Source organism: Fusarium venenatum (genome assembly GCF_020744135.1).
Source record: "Fusarium venenatum strain MPI-CAGE-CH-0201 chromosome Unknown EDB82scaffold_2, whole genome shotgun sequence".
In the NCBI taxonomy this organism is placed as follows: domain Eukaryota; kingdom Fungi; phylum Ascomycota; class Sordariomycetes; order Hypocreales; family Nectriaceae; genus Fusarium; species Fusarium venenatum.
In genome coordinates this window covers 3404040-3425688 of record NW_027072130.1, presented here as the reverse complement: position 1 = coordinate 3425688, position 21649 = coordinate 3404040, and the positions used below count along the sequence as shown (strand labels likewise).

General features: G+C 49.3%; 8 protein-coding genes across 8 annotated transcripts; 3 read left to right on the top strand and 5 right to left on the bottom strand.

Annotated features, from left to right (window-relative positions):
- Positions 1-81: 81 nt before the first annotated feature.
- On the bottom strand, positions 82-4130 carry EDB82DRAFT_444286 (Dolichyl-phosphate-mannose-protein mannosyltransferase-domain-containing protein). Its single transcript, XM_025734064.2, has 5 exons — positions 3351-4130; positions 2973-3262; positions 2628-2911; positions 1109-2575; positions 82-1054 (listed from the first exon to the last, which is right to left on the bottom strand). Exons 1-5 carry the CDS (start codon positions 3647-3649, stop codon positions 515-517), a joined length of 2880 nt encoding a protein of 959 aa, XP_025584908.1. The 5' UTR covers positions 3650-4130; the 3' UTR covers positions 82-514.
- A 519-nt stretch (positions 4131-4649) lies between these two features.
- EDB82DRAFT_497507 (uncharacterized protein) lies at positions 4650-6919 on the bottom strand. The gene is made up of 2 exons (XM_025734063.2): positions 6053-6919; positions 4650-6001 (listed from the first exon to the last, which is right to left on the bottom strand). The coding sequence occupies exons 1-2, from the start codon at positions 6562-6564 to the stop codon at positions 4867-4869; spliced, it is 1647 nt and encodes a 548-aa protein (XP_025584907.1). The 5' UTR covers positions 6565-6919; the 3' UTR covers positions 4650-4866.
- A 643-nt stretch (positions 6920-7562) lies between these two features.
- On the top strand, positions 7563-9205 carry EDB82DRAFT_429578 (Pre-mRNA splicing factor PRP21 like protein-domain-containing protein; the record flags this gene model as incomplete). Its single annotated transcript, XM_025734062.2, has 2 exons — positions 7563-8844; positions 8895-9205. The coding sequence occupies 2 exons, from the start codon at positions 7563-7565 to the stop codon at positions 9203-9205; spliced, it is 1593 nt and encodes a 530-aa protein (XP_025584906.2).
- Positions 9206-9833: 628 nt separating this feature from the next.
- EDB82DRAFT_157708 (Phox homologous domain-containing protein) lies at positions 9834-11058 on the top strand. Its single transcript, XM_025734061.2, has 3 exons — positions 9834-10442; positions 10539-10860; positions 10920-11058. Exons 1-3 carry the CDS (start codon positions 10302-10304, stop codon positions 10946-10948), a joined length of 492 nt encoding a protein of 163 aa, XP_025584905.1. The 5' UTR covers positions 9834-10301; the 3' UTR covers positions 10949-11058.
- A 591-nt stretch (positions 11059-11649) lies between these two features.
- EDB82DRAFT_157732 (mitochondrial carrier domain-containing protein) lies at positions 11650-13351 on the bottom strand. Its single transcript, XM_025734060.2, has 3 exons — positions 13034-13351; positions 12186-12930; positions 11650-12128 (listed from the first exon to the last, which is right to left on the bottom strand). Exons 1-3 carry the CDS (start codon positions 13231-13233, stop codon positions 11916-11918), a joined length of 1158 nt encoding a protein of 385 aa, XP_025584904.1. The 5' UTR covers positions 13234-13351; the 3' UTR covers positions 11650-11915.
- A 443-nt stretch (positions 13352-13794) lies between these two features.
- On the bottom strand, positions 13795-16392 carry EDB82DRAFT_157730 (uncharacterized protein). The gene is made up of 4 exons (XM_025734059.2): positions 15828-16392; positions 15399-15512; positions 13984-15336; positions 13795-13926 (listed from the first exon to the last, which is right to left on the bottom strand). Exons 1-4 carry the CDS (start codon positions 15916-15918, stop codon positions 13895-13897), a joined length of 1590 nt encoding a protein of 529 aa, XP_025584903.2. The 5' UTR covers positions 15919-16392; the 3' UTR covers positions 13795-13894.
- A 1453-nt stretch (positions 16393-17845) lies between these two features.
- Positions 17846-18638, top strand: EDB82DRAFT_497480 (U6 snRNA-associated Sm-like protein LSm7; the record flags this gene model as incomplete). Its single annotated transcript, XM_065608553.1, has 3 exons — positions 17846-18003; positions 18058-18129; positions 18221-18638. Coding segments are annotated over exons 1-3 (242 nt in total), but the record flags the coding sequence as incomplete, so codon positions are not given.
- On the bottom strand, positions 18513-20795 carry EDB82DRAFT_157682 (uncharacterized protein). The gene is made up of 3 exons (XM_025734057.2): positions 20526-20795; positions 20377-20471; positions 18513-20330 (listed from the first exon to the last, which is right to left on the bottom strand). The coding sequence occupies exons 1-3, from the start codon at positions 20668-20670 to the stop codon at positions 18819-18821; spliced, it is 1752 nt and encodes a 583-aa protein (XP_025584901.1). The 5' UTR covers positions 20671-20795; the 3' UTR covers positions 18513-18818.
- Positions 20796-21649: the final 854 nt, after the last annotated feature.

Sequence of the window (21649 nt, the reverse complement as noted above, 5' to 3'; positions counted from 1 at the left end):
ACGTTTGACTTCACCAAGTAGTGTTTGATTGTTCTCGTCAATTCCGTGCCCGTTACTGATTGATGCTGCAATGCATAGTGCAAGCAATCTCAGATATCTGTTGAATTTTCCTTCCTTCAGAGGTGACAGCGCCGAATCCATATCACATGTTTGCACGCAAAACGAACTTAAACATAAAGATTGTATTATACGAGATTCGTGTGTGCATCAACTGCCAATATCTTACCGCCACAGTATTACTCTCGATACATGTAAACAAATGAGAATACGTCATAGCTCGACGTCCCAGTTCTGGTTTCGTCTAAACCCTTCCCCTTCTTTTTGGTATGTTTTCCATTTCAAGATCGAAATGTTGATCCTGAATTTGAACCTTTTGAATTAGACTAGAGAAATCTTCCCGTCCTCCATAAGTCGTAAGTGATAACGTACATGATGTTACAGGGTGTGGCGAGGCTGTGGGAAATGTTATTGGCTGAGTCCTGCAGTCGGTCAGGACATGTATGAGAAAAAGCCCCTAAAGCTCATCATTGACGGTAGCGTCCTGTTGATTCTCGCTGGCAGGCTTGGCCTTAGCCTCCTCAGCCTCCTTCTCGCCATCCTTACTGGCGGCAGCATCCTGAGGAGCGGCAGCATCTTCGACATTGGCTTTGACAGTCTCGCTGTCGACGCCTTCAACATCAGGGTGAGGAGGGGCAACACCGGCATCGAGGTTTTGATCCCAACCCTCGGCGGGCTCCTGAACTTCGTTGCCCTGCTCATCAACAACACGCGTCTTTGTTTCATACTTGGTCTTGAACTCAACCTTACCCTCGAGGGCCTTCACCTCCTCTGGGTCAAGAAGGTTGCCATCCTGGTCGCGATACTCAACCTTTTCCTCCTTAGCTACAACACGATGCTCTACATGCTGGTCAGGAGCGGGAGGGGCTCCGGAAATGACAGCTTCCTCCTGCTGCTGAACAACAGGAACCTCATTCTTGAGCTCTTCCTTCTTGGCTGCTGGGGTTGTTGGGACCACAGATGAGCTGATTGACGGGATTTCGCTGTACTTATCGTACTATTCATCATGTCAGTTGATATTCGATACATGCTAAGATAATGTTTAACTCACGCTGTCGTAAAAAGTGTTACAGTCAAAATCCCAGGTGGTAAAAAGCTTGACTCGCTTGCAGTCAGCCTTAGTCCAAGGGCTGCCATAGGCAAGAGGAGAATAAAGAGTGAAGACGGCAGCCGACAGAACAAGGAATGAGACAGTAGCAATGCGGTTGATGACAGATGTCTCGCGAGCACCAACACCGGGGACGCGAGCAGTGGCGTAGTCAAAGAGTTGGCACAAAGCGATGACAGCGAAGTATAGCGCGGGGAAGTAGTGATGGAGGAATAGTTGACGCTTCATCAAGTAGAAAGGGAAGTAATGCAAAGCCCAGCCAAGAACCGAAGTACCAATTTCATAATCAAAACGCTTGAAAGTAGTATTGGCGTAGTCGTTGCAACTGCGTTGCCAGCGGAGGACGGCAATGGCCTTGAAGACAATCCAGATGGCAACAGCGACGCTGGAAGACCACCAGATGATGGGGTTGCCAAGGAGGTAAACCTGAGTGTGTTGGCGACCCCAGAAATTGATACCGCGGCGGAGGATAGGCCAGGACTCAGGGCGGGAATCCCATGCGTGGGAATCAGTGAGGCCAGCGTTAGTTCGCCACATGACCTTCTGAAGCTCCCAGAACTTGCCGAAGAAACCAGGGTTTCGGTAGTTGACCTTCTCAACATCACCTTGCAGTTGAGGGTGACTGTTGCCCTCAATATACCACAAACTGTTGGGAAGAGTGCCGCCACGGGCGCAAGTAACTTCCTGCTGCTCTGAAGCCCAATCAGGAAGCTTGACCTTGTGAGAGAATAGGACGCAGCCAGTCATGACGTGAACAAGGCGAAACTTGCTCTCAATGGTTCGGAGACGCTCCTTGGCAACAGCACCCCGAGTCTTCTTCTTGACAATCTCGACTCGGAAGAGATCGTTAGCATCACCCTCAAATCCTTCATAACCATAGGCGGAAACTTCATTTTGCCAGTCAGCCTCAGTGATAGGGGCGCGAACGTCGTGAGAATGCAGACGGCGGTGGGTAGGGCTGTGGTAAAGACGAAGAACGGCACCATCTTTGATGTGGACAGGCTCGGGAAGGGCATCCCAGGCCTTGGTACCGTTGATGGGCTGGCCGTCAACTCCAAGGGGTTGAGTCTGGTTCTCAAGAAGCCAGACATTGTTGTCATCCTTGTGAGGATAGAGTGTAATTTGTTGCTGCTTACTGCCGGTGGGGTACATAAGCGGGTGAGAATGAAGGTAACCACCCTGGGTGTTGACATGGCGGATAGTGACACGGCTACCCATCATGACATCGGCGGGGACATCCTTCATTCGCTTGTTGTTGAGAGTGGCCTGGAACTCGGAACTCATGAAGCCATCGCCATCTCCAGGATTCTGAAGACAAACGAAGTGAATGGCGAACATAGCCATGTAGAAAGTGAGAGGAATGATAATCAGACAGAATACTCGAGCCATGAAGTGCTTGCCGAAAAGACGCTGTGCTAATGTTAGTCACGATTCGAAACACTATTAGGCCGGAAGTGCTTACCATGGACACGTTCTTGTTGTCGCCGAGAAGAACCCAGAGCTGGATGAGAGTGAGGGAGCCAACCCAAGCAATGGTGAAGAGTCCAACCCACTTGATGCTCACAGTAATACCCAGGCCGAGACCTGTAAGGACAAGCCAGAACCACCAGCTCAGCTGGAAAGCCTTGGAAGGACCAAGCTCGTGCTGGTTAGTGAAGCACGAAAAGGCAAGGACTGTGAAAGCGGTCGCGGCGACGAGAGGGGAATCAAGAAGAATCAGACGAGCCTGAGTAAGAAGGCCGTTCTCTGCACATAGTCAGTAATCAGCCATGCGAGTTACGGCAACAAAACGAAGACATCTACATACCAAAGATAATCAGGCCCGCACCCATAGCAGCAGTCATAGTGCGGCATCCAACAGCTTTGAGTGTGAAGAACATGCAAGGAATCAGAAGAATACCGCAGATAGCAGGAAACATTCGCATGGCGACGTAGGGGACGCCAGGTTCAATATAGTCCTTGCCAATCTCCTTAAAATCGAAGCTGCCGTCGAAACCAGCCAGCCATCCGGTGAGAGCAATGAGCATCTTGGCTAGGGGAGGGTGGACATCCATAAAGAACTTGCCCTTGATGTACTTGGTAGCGAAACCGCCAAAGCTGTTGATAAACACCCACAGGTTAGCGCATTGACAGGAATGATATGGACTGAAGCGGCCATGAAGCTCCAGATGACCGGGGGACCCACTGGACTTCATCGAAGACAACGCTTGTAGGTTGATAAATCTTGTAGACACGGACGGCAGTAGCAAGGACCATGAGGGCGAGTACTACCCAGTAGTCGGAAACGGGGAGAAGAAAGACATCGTTGTCCTCGACGCCCTCAGATTGGTACGAGGTAACCTTGTTCTTAGACTTGTTCTTGGACTTGGTGGTGACAGCAGTGGGTTGCTGCTGCTGAGGAGCTGCGATGGGCTGCTGTTTCTCGGTCACAGGCGTCGCGGCCTTGACTGGCGGTTGGGGACTTTTGCCCCTCGTACGAGCCATGGCGGCAGTAGGGTATCAATATAGAAAGTCGAGTCGATTCGATCGCGAGAGGTCCAATTCGCTGGTTCGATGTAACGAGAGTCGATGAAGAAAAGCTAGGATACGAACCGTCGGAGGATTTAAAGATACCTCATCGATGACTGGAGCGTTAAAGGGAAGGAAAGAAAGGAAACGGAAGAGAAAGGAGAAGGGGAAATGACCCAAAAGCTGAACCGCGGACCGCCGATTATATCAGTATCGGTAGACGATGCAATAAGCCTGAGTGAGGGAAGATAATGGTGATGGGAGGTAGTAAAGAAGAAAAGAAGAGAAGGGGAAAAGAGGAGGGATGAAGCTTTCAGGGGATAGCAGCCAATATTACCTTATGCGGGCTGAGACTGCAACAGAACCTACTACCAGAGGTATGGAATTCGTGATGGGATGGGGTGGATGGTTGCGGTACGAGGACAAGCAAAAGCAAGCGCGTGTCACTCAAAAATTGTAGCTACAGTGGCCTTTTCGGCTCGTTCCTGTCCTGCCCACTGCCAGCACGTCTAGTCTGTCTGTCAGCCCGGTGGAGGCTCTCTAGCTCTCCCTAAGCTGGACCAGACGGGACCCCTGCAGCGAATCAAACCCGGCCCCGGTTGCGAAGATCCCCTGGCGTCCCCGCCACACTAGCCCGAGAGCAGAGCTTCAGCAGGTGTCTATCGATATTGATTATTGCCTGGTGATAGCTCTTCCATGAAAGCAGTTTGGTTGGTTTCAGCTCTCACAAAACGTGTTTGATGTTGATGATCGATCAACAATGGGCTTGTTTTTAGGAACCGTCTTGGACATCCCCTGCCATCAATTGATTGCCTTTTCAGTTGCTTAATAACTTCCTTTCTAAATATCTTCAACCAAGTGTGGCTATCTATAGCTGTAGCCACAAAGGGGGTTCTCAGCTGTGGCACCGGTTTCAAACAACTTATAAGCTAACGCTCAGGAATACAGCACCATCAATTTGACCCCTTTTCTAATTCATGAATGGATCACCAAGTTACTTGAAACGCGCGTTCTAGACCACATCTTAGTGGCCGAGCATGGACATTCACTCGAAACATTTTTGCTGATGTGTATTGCCGTTAGCATGATCAATTGGCTCGATCCTGGGTATCTAAATTCCACCTTTATAATGAGTTCGTTACCAACGTAGATTCTCCTATGTTTTAGTAAATCCAGCCATTAACAACTACAGGTTATCCGGTGCCTTTGGACTGGAGGTATTCTGCCCATTGCCGGAAACCGGCGATCCAATGTGGCACACCCTCTGGCTTTGCCAATTCTGTCAGCGAAGCCTTTCGAGGAGATTCTTTCGTCAGCCAGTTGTGACCTTGGGCATCCAAAACATCAGCCATTGACGCAGAGATAATGTTCTGTACCTGTCCATCTACCAGGGAAAATTCCTGCAATGCCTGCATCGCTTCGCTCCATCGCGACAGAGCCACATCGAATTCCGATCGGATATGTGAAAGCTTTGCCAATATGACATTTACGCGCAACCTCTCGTATTTGAGAAGACTCACTCGTGACTCAATGTCGAGGCATATCTCTTCCGCCTCCCCATAGCGTTCCTGAGCAAAAAGAACCTCGGCTAAAGCCAATTCTAGAAGCGATTTACCAGGCAATGGGTCTGGCCTCTCGGTACGCCGTATGATCTCTGTACGAAGATATCCCTCACCAGCCACGGGTTCGTTGAGTTCTCGTAAAGTGTCAGCCAGGTCACATGTGAGATCGCGGAGATCCTCATCGAAAACGAGTTCGCTTGGTACCTGCGATGCCTGATGTGCTGTTTTGAGAAGTTCCAATGCCTTGCCGAAGTTGCCCTGCAGGCGCATGACTCGTCCCAGCAACGAAAATCTGCGAAAGCTAATAATCTTCTCCAAAAGAGATGGCTCTGCGTCATAGGGATCCCAATCCTCCAGTAGTTCCTGTGCTGTGGAAAGATCCGCAACTTGAATACAATTTAAAGAACGTTGAATGATTGCAACGCCGACCTCGCATCGTACTCGCTTACTTGCAGCGGCAGCCGAGTCATTTGACACAATGTCGTTAAGACTATTGACGGCCTCGTCCATGTTTCCACTGAGGCGTCCCAGCACTGCCTTGGTCTGGCCGATACAAAGGCGAAGGTGTGTGTCTTTCAATCGACCAGCAGCCAATTCAGCCTGGCCAATGGCAAAGTACTTCCAGGCCATATCCGGGAACCGGAAAGCCTCGATAAGTGTAAGCATAAAGTCGGTCCTGGTCGCCCTAGGTAGCTCTTCAAAGCAGTCTTGGAACGCCTCTGCAACATGGTGCAAATGTGGCAGGAACGATCTGACTACAGGGCCTCTTTTGTAATGTCAGTGGTTCGAGCTCGACGGTTGTCGGTTCTGGACTCACGGAAACTCGATATACTTCCAAGGTATTGCCCTGTACGCCACGATTAGTGCCTGCTGTCGCCAGAAGGGTAAAGTATCTGGCGCCAGGCTTCGATGAACCCGTGCTGACATATCCTCATTCAAATGGTATGTCTCATTGGGGTATTCGAGCACTGCCGCAGACCGACACAGCTCATCAAAAGCCTGTGTAAGTCGTTGAGCATCTGATAATAGGTCCACCAACTCCGAGGCCAGCCCGACTCTGGTCGCATCAGCAAACTCAATATTGCCTTCAACTGTCCAGCGTTTCCTCGATGTTGAACCGCGTACGAAAAGGATCGACGGGATTTTTTCGCAGGGAGAAAAGAATGACAGTAAGACCAATAACACACTGGCATCTTCGGAACGAGTGGAACTCTCATCAAATAGGGATTGAGAAGCGGCCTCGAGAGCCGATGCCCTCCATGCTGGCAGCTCCATAGAACAGACTTGCATATAATTTGGCAACACTGAGTAGTTATCCCGGGATGACATAGAGGAAAGGCGGGGTTTCTTCGACAGTTGTATCGACGGAAGAGCTTTCCATCAAAAGCCCACTCCAGTTTTGCGATGTTTTGTCCCCTGGGGTTAATGTGTACTTGTACAATGCTTTGCTCTTAGCGAGGCTGTTGATAAGACCCCTGAACAGGTCTAGCAATAGCGGTTTGGAATGCCGAATACCGAAGGTGTGTTGAAGATACTATGACAGCCTAGGTAGGATGTTGGTCGGGGAAAACGGCGACTGCTCCGTGATAATTGATAACATACAGTACCATTTAGTGTATTTTGGATTAAGGTGGAAGCGATTGCGGGGCATCCATATTCTAATTTGATAGGGGCAAAGTCTATGGAAGCAATCTCAAGTCACACGACAAAGCCAACAAATCGGCTGCGAAATTGTGCGCAGATATACCATGATCCATAGCGTAATATGAATGCCAATCAACATAATACGATTGTCAACCAACATGCATCTTTACCTAGTAGCTTTGGCAATAGATCGAAACGTCGGGGCTTATATATACCTCCTACTTAAACAGTCGTTCACCTTACTAGAAAGCGTAGAATAGATAGAGATATTTACATAAACTAGGTATCTAACTGTGCGTACAACGGCTTCTGTTGCATTACTCCGTGCCCAGGATGGCCAGATACGGAAGTACTCCAAGATGTCGGGATCAGATCTTGGGTAACCATGGACATCTTGTCATAAGGATTTATTGATATCAGAGCATATGCAGTGCGATAGCTAGAAAGTGGATTTTAATAATTCTTCCTACAATAAAGATTAAAAAAAGTTGGTCCTCTATTAGGTTGATAGCTGATTAAGGGTACTCGGCGAAAATCGCGGAACAATAATCATCCGTTCAACAGCTTCGCGTCGCTAGGTGGTACCTTGGTACATACTAGATAGAGCACTTCGAAATTTCCCAAGTCGCCTTCTAAGTAGCATCTCCATCAGCCTTTAAGCGCGTCCTTCGATTCTCCTCACGATGGCAGCCGTAACAACCAACGGCGATGCCGCCGCATCCATTCTCGACGATATTAAGCCCCCGGCTGGTGTTGTCCTCCCTCCTCGCGAGATCCGAAATGTCCTTGAGAAAACTGCCGGCTACGTAGCGCGCAATGGCGCTGTCTTTGAGGATCGTATTCGCGACAAGGAGCGCTCCAACCCAAAGTTTAGCTTTCTCAACCCTTCCGATGCCTACCATCCCTTCTATCAATGGCGGCTTGATGAAGTGAGGAGTGGACGTGGTACGGCAATCGCTGCTGGCCGCGCGAATGAACCTGCCGCCAAACCTCTCAAGCCCCAGGGACCCCCGAAGCCCGTCGATTTTCAATTCTCTGCGCGAACGCCTCGCATCGCCCGAAAGGATCTGGACGTAATCCAACTTGCAGCCTTATTTGTTGCCAAAAACGGGCGGCAATTCATGACACAGCTGGCTCAGCGAGAGGCTGGCAACCCGCAGTTTTCATTCCTTATTCCTAACCATACTCTCCACAACTTTTTCCAGCATATCGTTGATCAGTACACAACCCTTTTGCGCGCGAGTGGTTTGAGTGGAGAAGGTGGAAAGCTTCAAGAAGAGCGTGTAAGAGAGCTTGAAGCCAATATCAAGGATAAGTTTCTTGTTCTTAACCGCGCCAGGCAACGAGCGGAATATGCCAAGTTTGTCGAGTCCGAACGCCAAAAGAGAGAGGAGGAGGAAGAAAAGCAGAAGGAAGAATTCGCTCAAATCGATTGGAGCGACTTTGTCGTCGTTGAAACCATTACTTTTAACGAGGCCGATGACCATGCCAACCTCCCCCCTCCAACGAATCTTTCCGATCTCCAGTACGCATCGCTCGAAGACCGTAATAACGCATCTATCAGTGCCAGCTTTCGAATTGAGGAAGCTATGCCCGACGAGGATACTAGTTACAACGCATATCCCAACCAGCCTGGTGCTTACCCTATTGCTCCTCAGCAACCAGCCTACCAACCGGCTCAGATGCCCCCACCAATGCAGCCTTATGCTCATCATCCACAACAAACACAGCGATCTGTGCAGGAAGAGGAAGAAGAGCGACGTATCCAGGAGCGCGCAGAGCAGCAAGCACGCAAGCAGCACGCTACTGCCGAAGCGCGTGGTGGTGCTCCTCCTATGAAGATCAAGGAGAACTACGTGCCACGCGCAGCACAAAAGGCTGCTAACAGACAAGGTGCCCAGATGGCTCTTTGCCCCAACTGCAAGCAGCAAATCCCCATGAACGAGCTCGAGGCACATATGCGAAGTATGCTTACCATCCTCGCCAGCATGACCAGTATGCTAATCTTTTCACAGTTGAACTCCTTGACCCCAGTTGGAAGGAGCAAAAGGCCAAGGCAGACTCGCGCTATGCCTCAACCAACATTTCCCATGTTGACGTTGCAAACAATCTGAAGCGTCTTGCTAGCCAACGCAGCGACGTCTTCGACCCCGTGACCGGACAGGCAATTTCCGAGGACGAGCTGGCGCGTAGAAAGAAGGCTGCTATTCACAGCTATGATGGTGCCATGGACGCTAAGAGCCAAGCACAGTTGGGCCATATGCAAAACGTTAACGTCGAGGAGCAGATCCGCGCCATTCATCAAAAGTTCGCCGACAAAAAGTGAAGTATTTGGTAGTTGGGCAGATTGCCGATACGGAGATAATGAAGAAAAGACACCGGGTAACCCGCAAGCCGAGTGTCACTGGGGTTACGTCGGTCTTGTACATGGGCCATGTATAACAATGTATGTCGCGATAGGCGTTGTAGGTTCAGGCTCAAGGTGAGGCCCATTTGGAGCATGGCGTTTTGACGATTATACGGGCTTAACTTGTTTGATTCAGCTCAATTTTGCATGGCACTTGGAATATCCTTGCGGGAACCCCCAAACCGACTCATCGTTCGAAGGTGGATGAGAGTTAACTCTCAACCGTATGCGCCATATGTGCCACATCGCTGAGTAGGCGGATGGCTAATATTTCAGCAACGACTAGAAATGTGTAGCATGTCTTCAATACTCTGACGCAACACGTTATTGGACCAGTATGGACTGGGAAATATTAATAATAGAGATTGTTCAAGTCTGCCGCTTCATATATGATGAGAGCTAGATCCTGATTAAATATAGAATCATTCATCAGTGTCTGGAGCATGCATACCATATCACTTACAACGTTTCGCAGACGCAAAAGATAAAACTCGCCGATCTAAACAAAATGGGCCTAAATTTAGATGCTGGCCAACTGGTACATAGACAGTTATGTCTCGGTTGAATAAGTTCGACATTTTTATTCACCGCACTTGAACAATGTAGTGTCGTGTTTCCTCATGGTTACACAAAGCAATAAATATCAACGGACGCCGGAGGAGCCGAGATAGGTTTGGATTCTGTTTTCGTTAGTTGTAACACTCACTACCTCAACAAGATTAGGAAAAAAAGGAAGCACGCGCGAGGAAGAGGTAGGTACATATGGAAAGCTGGACCCTATGCCATTGACACAAGTACCCCGCCCTCTTTTCCCCCACCTCCAACTCCAGCCAACCTCATGCGACATGACAGCCCGAACATCATACCTCACACCTCGACCTCCACTTTACAAAACATCACCACGAGCCTCTTTTTACTCCCATTGCGCCTGCTGCCAACCTTTGAATCTAACGCTCTTGATCGCCCATATATATAACACTTCATAATTTAAGCTCACCTCTGCAACGTTGCCACTATGGCGTCCGATCAGGACAACTCCAGTCTCGATGCGCCAGGCTCGCAATTCCACCGACCAATTCTACAATCCATGCCCGACACGCGCCAGCAGAGCTTTGACGAAATCTACGGACCTCCTGAGAACTTCCTAGAGATTGAGGTGTGCATTTCTTCAGCCTCCCTCTCTGCGCTCTGTCACCGGACCCAGAGAGCCATATACATACATACAGAAAGGCTTACAAAGCGCGCTATATAGGTCCGCAACCCAAGAACGCACGGCATGGGCCGCCACATGTATACAGATTATGAAATTCTCTGCCGCACAAACATACCGGCGTTCAAGCTGCGCCAGAGCAGCGTCCGTCGTCGCTACTCTGACTTTGAGTACTTCCGCGACATCCTCGAGCGCGAAAGCGCCCGAGTAACCATTCCACCCCTGCCTGGCAAGGTCTTCACCAACCGCTTTAGCGACGACGTCATCGAGGGTCGTCGCGCTGGCCTTGAGAAGTTCCTCAAGATCGTTGTTGGTCATCCCCTGTTGCAGACAGGGAGCAAGGTTCTGGCCGCCTTTGTCCAAGGTGAGTTTGTCGCTAAATCCATCTTTGCTATCATGATGCCCCGATTGACACCTTCGCAGACCCCAACTGGGACCGCAACGCTTGGTGACGCCTCCGTCTGATCTGGCCCTTCAAAACCAAGTCATCTTCTTGTTCTCGCTCCCCATCTCCGGTTTCAACTCCGCGTCACCCTCGAAAGCTTCGCAAGCGAAATCCAGCTTTTACCCAACGAGACTCACTCCTCAACAATATGCTCTCGTCATGATCACAGAAGTTAACCAATCAACGATATGATGGGGAGGAATCCCATGGAATCGCATTCCTTTTCATGTACATACTGGTGTCTCTTATTCTTGCAAGGGCGAAAAAGCAAATTCTGGTCCAGCCGTTGCATTCAATCCGTTTAAAACCGCTCCTTTCAGTTCATGTTGCCTATTTCCTACAATGCAGTTTTTGTTTTCTTTGGTTGTCGTATGGGGCACATGGCAATTACTTGATAGACTGTCTTATATCCACATATTTTGCTCAGTATAATCATAGCTAGTAACAGTTTGAATGAAGGACATAAGCGCCTGAACCTAACATAGACATGGACCTCGATAAATGATACAATTTGGCACCAAGCCATTGGTTAATTTCGTCGTGAGTTATATGAGTTGGCCATTTCCTGAATAAAACACCCGTAATATGGTACATGCGATGTGTGGTGATATCATGAGAATGTATGTGTGCCTGCCTCCTATTATACATAATTTCGTATGAGTATGTGATTTCTTGATTCCCTTCTACCAGCCACGCGCCAAACGCCGAAAGCAAAAGACGTCCCTTTCACGCCGTCACCCCTTTTGTTGGTTTTTCGTAGTCTCTTCATGCCCCAGCCCCTGTCTAAGATCCCAGATATTGTACATGATACAGTCGCCAGTGGTGTTTTATGGAGCATGCGAAGCTTCATGAGAACCCACGGCAGATATTGTTACAAGTTATCAGGTGAGACACGGAGTGGAGTCCAGTACGGACGCTCCACATTGTTGGTCTTTGCCTCATCTGATCAACTACTCTCTCAATCATTCAACGCCCTATGCAGGCGTGTGAAACAACCGAAGAATACCTTCATACATAGCGAACATGATGGCGGCGCTAGGTACCGTTCGCATTAGATGAGGAGTCAGGCCTCCATAAAGACCCATCAAGCCCTCCTCGACCCAGACGAGCTTGAAGCATTGGACTAGGCCGGTATACTTGGGCAAACCGTTCTCCATAGGTGCCTGTCGTAATCGCGTTCGCGCAACCTATTGTATTCTTGTCAGCATGTTCCAAGACACAAATATTTCACGTCAATGGCGTACCTCATGGGGATAAGCGATAACAGCAGCAACTAGTTTGGCGCTTCCAGCAGCAAAACCCTTTCCAGTCCAGTCCACGGTCTTATCCCACCAAGTCTTTTCGCGGCCGCTGCGGACGATCTCGTTATGTCTACGGGCCAAGGAGACCTTCATCTGTTCGTACAGCATCCATTGCATCGTAGATTCAACCACACCAAGGTAGCTAGCGCTCATGCCACGGTAAAGACTTCGAATACCTTCGTCGCGGAGAATCTGGCGTATACAGTCGTAGCTATTGCGATACTTGCGCATTTGGGTACCGCCGGCTGCCACGTTCTTGTCCAGCTGCAGACGAGTCTTGATCATCCAGATAGGGTTTGTAGCCGTCGAGGTAATAACACCAGCGGCTACACCAGACGACAGATGAACCCAGGGAGCTTCTACACCATTATTGAAATGTTCCGAGATCAGACGCTTTCCGTTACCGTATACATAGAAGTTGATGGAGCGAGCAGGTACAACTCCGACAGTTGTTGGGCCGAGTCCCTTGAAGAGTGCTCGCCAACCCTCATTCTTGTACACGGAGCTAAGAATCTGGAGGGTGTCGTTGAGATGATAGAGTGCGCTTCGAGCGGGATTAAGTCGCCCAAGAGTCTGAACCTGAGCTTCGCGTTGGGCTCGGATCTGGGCTTGGTAGAAATCGGATTGCAATCGGGTTTTAAGCACATCGAGAGGAGCTGTTATCGCAGCAGCAGTCATTCCACCAACACTAGAAGTTGCCATAAGTCAGTCTTACAGTTCTCCAAGAGTCAATCTTGCGGCGAGCGAGCTACATGGCAAGTCCCGCAGTAACGAAGAGAACTTTTACGTACCCTCCAGCGAACATGTGCACCCAAGATTTGGCAAAGGGCAACGCCTTGACGTTGCCCTGAATAGGCGTATCGTCGGGAAGGACATCGCCAGTCTCCCTTGACTGAATGAGTGCTGAGTGATCGATTGGCGAATGCGTATGGTTGAAGGGTTTCTCGTCGTCACTAGTCATGATTGGCGATGAAGTTTGGTGATGCGACATGGTAAGAAGTAATTTGGTCCCAAAACAGTAAGAAGTTTCAGACCCTGGACAGTGATTGTTCTATCGGCTTTCCTTGTTTTCAGGTCGCTACGTCGTCAAATAGTCGTCTCTACGCGGGAACACCGGTTGATGTACCAAGCCTAAGGCAGCTCGTCTGTCGTTTAATAAAAGAGCATATAAGACAAAAGCATCGATTGGGCGTAGGAGAGGGTGAATCCTCAGGGATAAAGAGAAGGAATGCTCTGCCTCTCTTTATTGATCGAAAAAAAAGATGGAGAATCTTTTCATGAATCAGCGAAGCGGTCGGTAGGATCAAGTCCAGTCAATCGCCTCCCGCAGGTAAACGAGCGACGACCAAAACTTTTTTTCTATGACTACTACTGGACGCGCCTCAGTCTGCAAAGTGGCGCTGTGGCGGGTCTATGGAGTATACTTTCAGTCTGCCTTAATTGTGGGGCATGAAGATTCGGTATTAATGAGTCCACGCCGATATCAGAGTCTCGAGTTGCAGTGTATCTTCAACCCAGAACAAGATGGAGTATAAGTCAAACAGCACATATGTTTGATATAGCTCTATATTCATTGCGTTCGTCGCATATTGCCACTTCCCGGTACATGGCCCCCACCGCTCTCCTGCCCTCGCCAGGCAGGACCTCTTCGTTTATGCATAAAACGCCAAAGGGGCTATTCTAACTAGACGGTATCAGCTGGGTGACGGATTTAACGAACCATCACCACTTCTGTACGTACTATTCGAGGCTATCGTCAGCGAACTTGTCGCACCTGCAGCGCTCGTCCCGGTTTGCAGGGTTTCGACCGAGTGATTGCTATGGTCCGATCTAGCTGTTTGGCTCATCCCGAATGGGAGTCGATGTCGTTCAGCACTCAGGTCGAAGCGATGCATCGATGCGGTTGAGGGCTCCATTGTGCTAGGTAAATGTCCGTTGTCCCTACTGGGCGGCCTTGACCCTTCATCTGTCCCGTATGTCCCCGGTGTTCTTTCTCCTGGAGTCTTGGCGGCGTCTTGTCGATCTCCAACTCGATTGGAAAGCCCGTCCTTAGGATCCAGTGTCTCGGTACTCGGTCCAGTGTCGGATTGTCCATCAACATCCATCTCATCCCTAAGTCCCATCTCTCTTTTGAGCTGTCGAACCTCTTCGTCTGTGACTGTCTTCCAGCTACACTTAGCATGCTTCTTAGTACATCCTGAACATGCCGTCAGGTGCTTGACACACTCTACCCGTAATCTTCGACACCGATCACAGGGTGGTGTAATGACATCCCCCTTGCCTAGCTGATCAGTTCTTTGTGCGATCAAGGGTCGGAAAGCCGCCTCGCGACTATCGATTGCAGGTTGCACTATCGTTTCCACGGCATGACCATATCGTGACCCATGTGTTTGAGACTGAGCTGTGCTGTGAGATGGTGATGGCTGACCTAGTGCAGTTATAGGAATCCCTGTAACAGATGTTGACCGTGATGGGGGTGGTGACGCTGAAGCTGTGAGGAACTGCTGCAACAAATCTGCATGCAAATCGTAACCAGCACTGAAAGTAGTGGCTGTCCGTTGGGAAGCGTTACTCGCTGTATTGTTCGCTGACTGATATCGCGACGGCGATGGGTCTTGCGTGCTACGACGCCGGCGAATATCTTGCTTTCGTTGACCAAGGCGATGGTTGAGTATGCGGGCCCTTGCCGCTACTTCGTCAGCTTTCTTGTAAAGGATGGACGTTCTTTGTTCTAGAATATCCAAAGTCGCCAATTCCGCTGTCTCATCCTCCTCGAGAGGGTGATCGAGGGGAAACCGATCCAATGCACCAGACCACACCAAGCGCCAGTCATCTTCCAGAATCTCAACCTGTGAACCTTTGAGGATAAATTGGCAGCATCGGGAGCCGTCTGGCTTCTGAACGAGGTTGAAATCCTTGGGATTCGATCTAGCGAAACTGACAACGTCAAGCCAACTTATGGGGTTGGAGAATGGCTGGAGCGGTGTTGTTTTGATGGGACCATCGAAAAACTTTTCGATACCCCTTAAAAGTCGCGGACCAGTGAGTTTGGCTCCAAGACTTGCTGCAAGGCTTTCATGTCTATCTAGGACATCTGAGGATGGGTGTTAGCCAATGATCTCCCATGTTGATTTCATGAACATGTCAGATTCTTACTCTCGTATTCGCCGATGAGGCCAATGATGTCGGCAAAGGTGTCGGCATCGCCCTGAACGAGGCTCAAGTGAGAGGCATTTGATCTTGAGAGATAATGGATGTAGCCGGGAACGCCTTGGATGTCAGGTTAGCATATCCTCAAAGCGAACAAGCTGTGCCAGAGCACCGAGACAGAAAAGTCAGATACAAAAGCAACAAGCATATGCGCTCCTGGAGGAGTCAGACTAGATGCTGCGTTTGGAGAAGGCTGCTAATTCAAGCGCTTGTCTTTTTGCGTGCGCCTCGAGGCGACAACGTGCGTTGAGCAATGTGGAAAACGCAAAGACATACACAATATGTCTCATGCGCGATGCTACGAATGAACGTCTCAGGATTTGAGGCGACACAACACGGTACAGCGCTGGATGGCTGCCATTGTACTGAACATACCTTGAAGAGATGTAGGAGCACGTCCTGGACCACCAGCATCATCGACGTCACGCTTTCGTTTCGCGGGTTCCGAGTCTGAAGTATGACCCATGGTAGATAGCTGCGGTATGTTGGTCAAGAGATTAGATATGGTAGCAGTTCGTTTTCAAGCGTAAGAGTAACCAAAATATGGCGCCTGCGTTGTCCGACAAACTAGCTGGCCGAAATTGAGGCTCAGCAGACCTATCTTGCAATCCAAATATGCTTCTGCGAATTGCACAAAATAGGGAGGATGTCAGGGCGTGTCGAAAGATTTGACGACGCAGATGAGAGTCAGGTGAGTGGCGGAATGTGACAAGGTTGGAGTCAGGATGGCAAGCAAGGTGAGAAGAGTGAAGAGAGGAGGGGATAACAGAAGCGGTTATTGAAGATTCATGGCGACAGATTTAGGTTGAACAGAGTTGATGGTGAATAAAGGGGACAATGTGTCGATCTGCAGTGTAAGCCCCAGGAGAGGTCCAGATGCAAGTAAATGACCGCCAAGAGGAGGACAGTTTTTGATGGACAGTCGCAATTGCTCAATTTGACCCAGAACAGAAAATCCCTCGTGCAGAATACCGCACTCAGCTACGAGCGGTCTAGTTGGAGACTCTTAGTGGGCGAGGAGGAGTCTTGTTGATCAAGAAAAGGAGATTGAAGAGGGTCGAATATTCGCTGGGCTGGGACAAAAGATCAGAAGGGCATGCGGGAAAAGAGTCTCGAGCAAGAAGAAAGTGCCGGGACGATGTGGGGGGACAAGGTACCAACTGGATGAGAAGATGGGAGTATGGCGGCGGCTGGAATGAACTTGACTGGAAAGTGCGCCAAATTGAGGACTTCCCCTACTACCAGCCTCACCTAGCAGGGGATGTACCACTGTAAGAACCTTAATGGCAAAGTTGAAATGAGGTAGGCCAAGAAACCGTGGGAGAAACACTACTTAAGTAAGTACTGTAGGTAGTGGTATTCAGACAAAAAGAGAGGAGAGAAGCGTATAGCGGACCAACGGACTCATGATCAAATTAGTGTAACTTGACTTCTTTAGGACAGTCCATAATCAACTTAGAGAGGCCTCCTTCATAACAGAGACAGCATATACATGCAAGAAAACAACTCATTGACCGTGACCGACAGTTGTGAATGTATATCGCTTACTGTCTGCCAGGTGCATATACATGTCTACCTAGGAATCTTTGTATGAGGCTGTGCTGTTGCTTGTAGACTACTAGTCTGGTAGGTACGGATGGAGGGATGGATAAACGACGGTAACAAATGCATAAACCTAGGTTGGTCTCCCATGTATCATTGACGACGCCACGATCTGTCTGAACGTCGCTTCCCCAAGGCACGCCAGCTCACCCCCGCTGTCTCAGGTTGGTTGTCGATTGCTTCAGCCCGCTCACGACGATCTCCAATAAAAGTGAATAGCGTGATTATGAACTCAGGGTAGGATCTCATGGCATTCACATGTTGCTAATTCAGACTCATCACTGATTGGCTGAATCGTAACTTTTAAGAAATACCATATTCCAGAAAGACTGGTTTTTGGATGTCGGTGGTTCATCTCATTAGAAAAATAGGTACCTAGTCTTGATTATCGGGAAATAATTTAGAACAAAGTATTCGTAGCGTGCACCTTGAACTATATTCCCGCCTTTTGATCCTGACATCCTTTTTCATGCATCCGAGGCGGCTGGCCAAGCAAGCTCCATCCATGTTAAGCTCCCGTCTCACTCTCATTCTCACAAACCGATTTGACTACCTCGCACCCAAACCCACACATACCACCCCACAAAAAGCCCGAATCTGCACACACTTTGGCCCAGATCCGTACTAGTAATTCACCCCACCAAAGCATTCACAAGTTCCAACGACGTCTAACCCAAACACCCAAGCAAGTTCATCAACAATATCTCGCCCACCCCCATCTCCCCCTACCCAACCCCCGACCAAAAATACGCCATGTCCGATAGACCCTCACACCGAGGTGGCCGCGGCCAAGGATCGCATCCTCGAGGTGGACGCGGAGGCGGTCGCGGAGGCGGCGGCGCGGGAGGCGCTCAGCAGGAGCGCGAGAGGCCCAAGAAGGAGAACATCCTTGACCTGGCCAAGTACATGGATAAGCAGATCACCGTCAAGTTCAACGGTGGCCGTGAGGGTACATCCGCTCGATTTATGCGCCATCAAGGCAATGTGCTAACTCTGTGTGCAGCCAAGGGCACGCTGAAGGGCTATGACGCTCTCATGAACCTGGTCCTCGATGATGTACATGAGGTTGTTCGAGGTATGCCACGCGATTACATATACGCATTTCGTCTTCTCCCTTCATTATTATCGCACTCTGCATACTTCCGCGGCTGACACCATCATTACAGATGACGAAGGCAACGAGTCTACTCGATCCCTCGGTCTTGTGGTTGTACGAGGCACCCTCCTTGTCCTTGTCAGCCCCGTCGACGGCAGTGAAGAAATTGCCAACCCTTTTATTCAAACGGAGGATGATTGAAGATACAAAATAGCGGACTGGAAATGAACATCATGATGATAGTGAAGAGTAAAGTGCCTGATTGAGCGACGGCCACAAAATCTGCAGCCGTGTCACGCAAGGCTCGACAACTCAAAGAGGCGGAGCAATTACTTAGACGGCCCTCTCCAGTTATACCATTTTGGACTATGTATGGGGTCACAAAGGGCCGCGCAGTGCAAATCCACTAGGCTTCAATCGTGCAATTACCACGTCATTAGCCGGATTCAAAACTTATATTCAAGGCAATAGACCATGTTAATAAAGCAAAGCTGTATGCATCTCGCTGAACCCTTTGCCCTACACAAACTTCTGATATATCTGAATCCCCACTCTATAACGATCAATCGTGACTTGGAATGAGGTTGGCCCGCAGTGATCCAAGGTTGCAATCTTCCAATATAGCAATCAAAGTGTTGGCCCAAGTTCTGTCGTAAACCGAAGTACTATCAGAAGCCTCGTCCTGACTTGCTCCCTTTCACAAGCTCTCCAAAGGCATTCGCCAACATCTTTTTGAGCTCTTTGTAGCTAACGAGAAAGCTGGTCTGCTCGTCTCGACTTGTGAGACAGACTCTCTCATCTGATCCAATATCTAGCTTGTTCATGCATCGTAGCATGTGTCCCATGTCCAGGACTGGTTTGCCGTTGTTGTCAACTTGGTGGAAAACGTAGTCTCGGAAAAGCTTAAGCATATAGCGTTCGCCATTCTCGGCCCACGCTCGATCCCCCTCAAATTCAGGTCGTTCGTTGATGGTTGCAAGCTTCATCATTAACCGCGCAGCCCTTCCATTTTCAATCTCCCGCATCACGTCGGTATTGGCCTTGTCTAAAGCTTGCAGATTCTGGTCAAAAGTGGAAGTAATTCGCCCGGCGATTCCGCGTACAAACTCCTCAATGCCTTTCTGAGCAGGAGGTTGTTGAGGTGTGAGAAGCCATAAAATAGTATCTCTTATCTCAACGGAATATACCCTGGACATTTGTTCCAACGACATCTGGTAGTTGGTCAGGTGTACTGGCAACGTGTTAGTTGTCAAGCAAAGCAGCAAGCGTCCGAATTGGATAAAGTCTTCTTGCTGTAGCTCCTGAATCGGTCGGTGTGCATCATATTGCACAACATCGAGGATGGAGCATGCACTGAGACGAATTCGGTTTGTATGAGTCAAGATGATCTTGCTCGGATCAATGCAGCGTGCTGCCAAGTTGGTCGAATGGATAGATTGGAGAGCATTGGCGATCTGTGAGATATAGGCCCAGAGAACGTTTTCAGCAACGGGGGTTTTCGCTTGGAAACGACTGCCATGAGTGGTGCTCGGAGTTAAGTGAGCCTCAACAAGTGTCTTTGAGAGAGGGTAGTAGTCTTGCACAAAAATGAGCGAACTATCTCCAAAAGCACGCGTTGTAAATGCATCGTGGATGGTCACCACGCTGCCATTGTTGATGCGTCGCCATTCTTTCACAAGTCTGATTGCATGTTCGTTGGTTAACCTGTAACCTTCTAGCCGCCTTAAGCAATAAAGGTTGCCTGTCTTGGTTGCCGTAGCTTTGTAGACCCAACTAGGGTAGCCAAAGATATTAGCATTTTTTCGATGGGTCGTGTCCAATGGCACCAAGTTGTGGTAGTTATCGAGTTGTGGTAGCTGAGAGTTGGGGAGGACTTGGCCGGCTGCCTCGAGCTTCCGGGCAATCTCTTCGCGCTCCTTCTCAGGCAGGAAGAAGTCGTGCGGTACACGATGATAGGACATCAAGTCATCTCGATGGGGAGCCACCGGGAAATATAGATGGTGTTGGAGTGGTTGGACGGGTGTTGCAAAGGCGTTTTGCGCTTGGAAATAACCTGGCCCGTGGGCACCGAGCGTAGGGTCTTCTGCATAAGGGTTAAATTGGGGAGTGGTAAGGCCTTGATTTGCAGTAAATGGGTCATAAGAGATCCCGCCATCTTGGGCGGAGCCATTTGTCGTAGTCTGCCTCATTAGCATTGTCTCGGCATCTAGTGTGATTATGTCTCACCGTATTGTTTATGTCAAACGTAGGTGTGAATTCGCGGACAGACCCAGGATTGAAGAGGCTATTATCGCCATCTTGCAGACCCACGGGGGTGGCAGCTTCGCATATTGTCAGTCAAGTTGAGAATTACAAGGGCATATAAGGTTCCGTACAACCCAATCCACGTGGAGTAAATGCGGGAGCGCTTGCAGCCTGGGAAGAGAATGTTGGCTTTTTGCTGCCTATGCCGGCGGGTGTAAACGAGGGCGAGTCGACGTTTAGTGATTTTTTGGATCTATGTTTGTCGCTGTCAGCCATCCTGTTAAGTCAACGGAACATGTCCATGGATAAGAAGAGACTGTGGGTCTTTAGAAGATTGACCAGTCTAAAACAAGATGAGACAGTGAAATACGATAGAGTATGATCAGGATGGGTAGGTAGTTATGAAAGATTTTGCAAGTCAATGAACAGAACAAGCAATATATGGCTTGGACAACTCGGGAGAAAGTTGGCAGATAAGTCATTTGTGATGATTAAGGCAAGCACCAGCCGTTAAGCAAAATGTAGAGGCAGGCACCATAGGTGGCTGCTGCCACAGCAATGAACCTTTAGACTCAAATTGCGGCAGGTGCGATCCATGATTGGAGTCTCTCAAATCACATTACCAATTCAGCGAACATGGATAGTGGCGGGTAGGGACTCTTCTGGCCCACGGGTATAACCAAACCAAAGTCGAACTTTGACACAGCGAGCTTTCGCATGATGGGCTATCAAGCACCAAACGATCATGAGCAAGGTTAACCTACATATCTGAATTGGAGTTATTTTTGTTTTGATCATGGCTGAACGCGCAGCCTTGGTCTTCGTAGCGACAATGGCCATAAATAAGTACGTTCCGGCACAAGGTATCTTTATTTTCTAAAGACTCCCAGGTCAGTGTTTGTTTAGGCTTTAGGATAGGCGGGGCGTTCTATGATCGGAAGGGTAAACGAACCGCGTCCCTTGGGCCTCGGAGACCCGACTTGGCGTCGTAGATCGGCCGGTTGATACCGCGATGTCGCCATGGTCAGTGGTATATAATGTTGAAGATAGTGCAGCCCCTTGGCCGAGTTTACGACGTCTAAAGCAAGGATGGTACGTTAGCAGAGCACAGAAGGTAACAGCGGTCTTGCACGGAGAACAAAGCCGACGGGATCTGGACCGAGTACTAACAAAGACAGCACCTACTTGACTCTGGCAAGCATCTCCCATGGTTCAATGGCTCGAGGCGACTGGCCGCCCATGGAGGAACGAGACG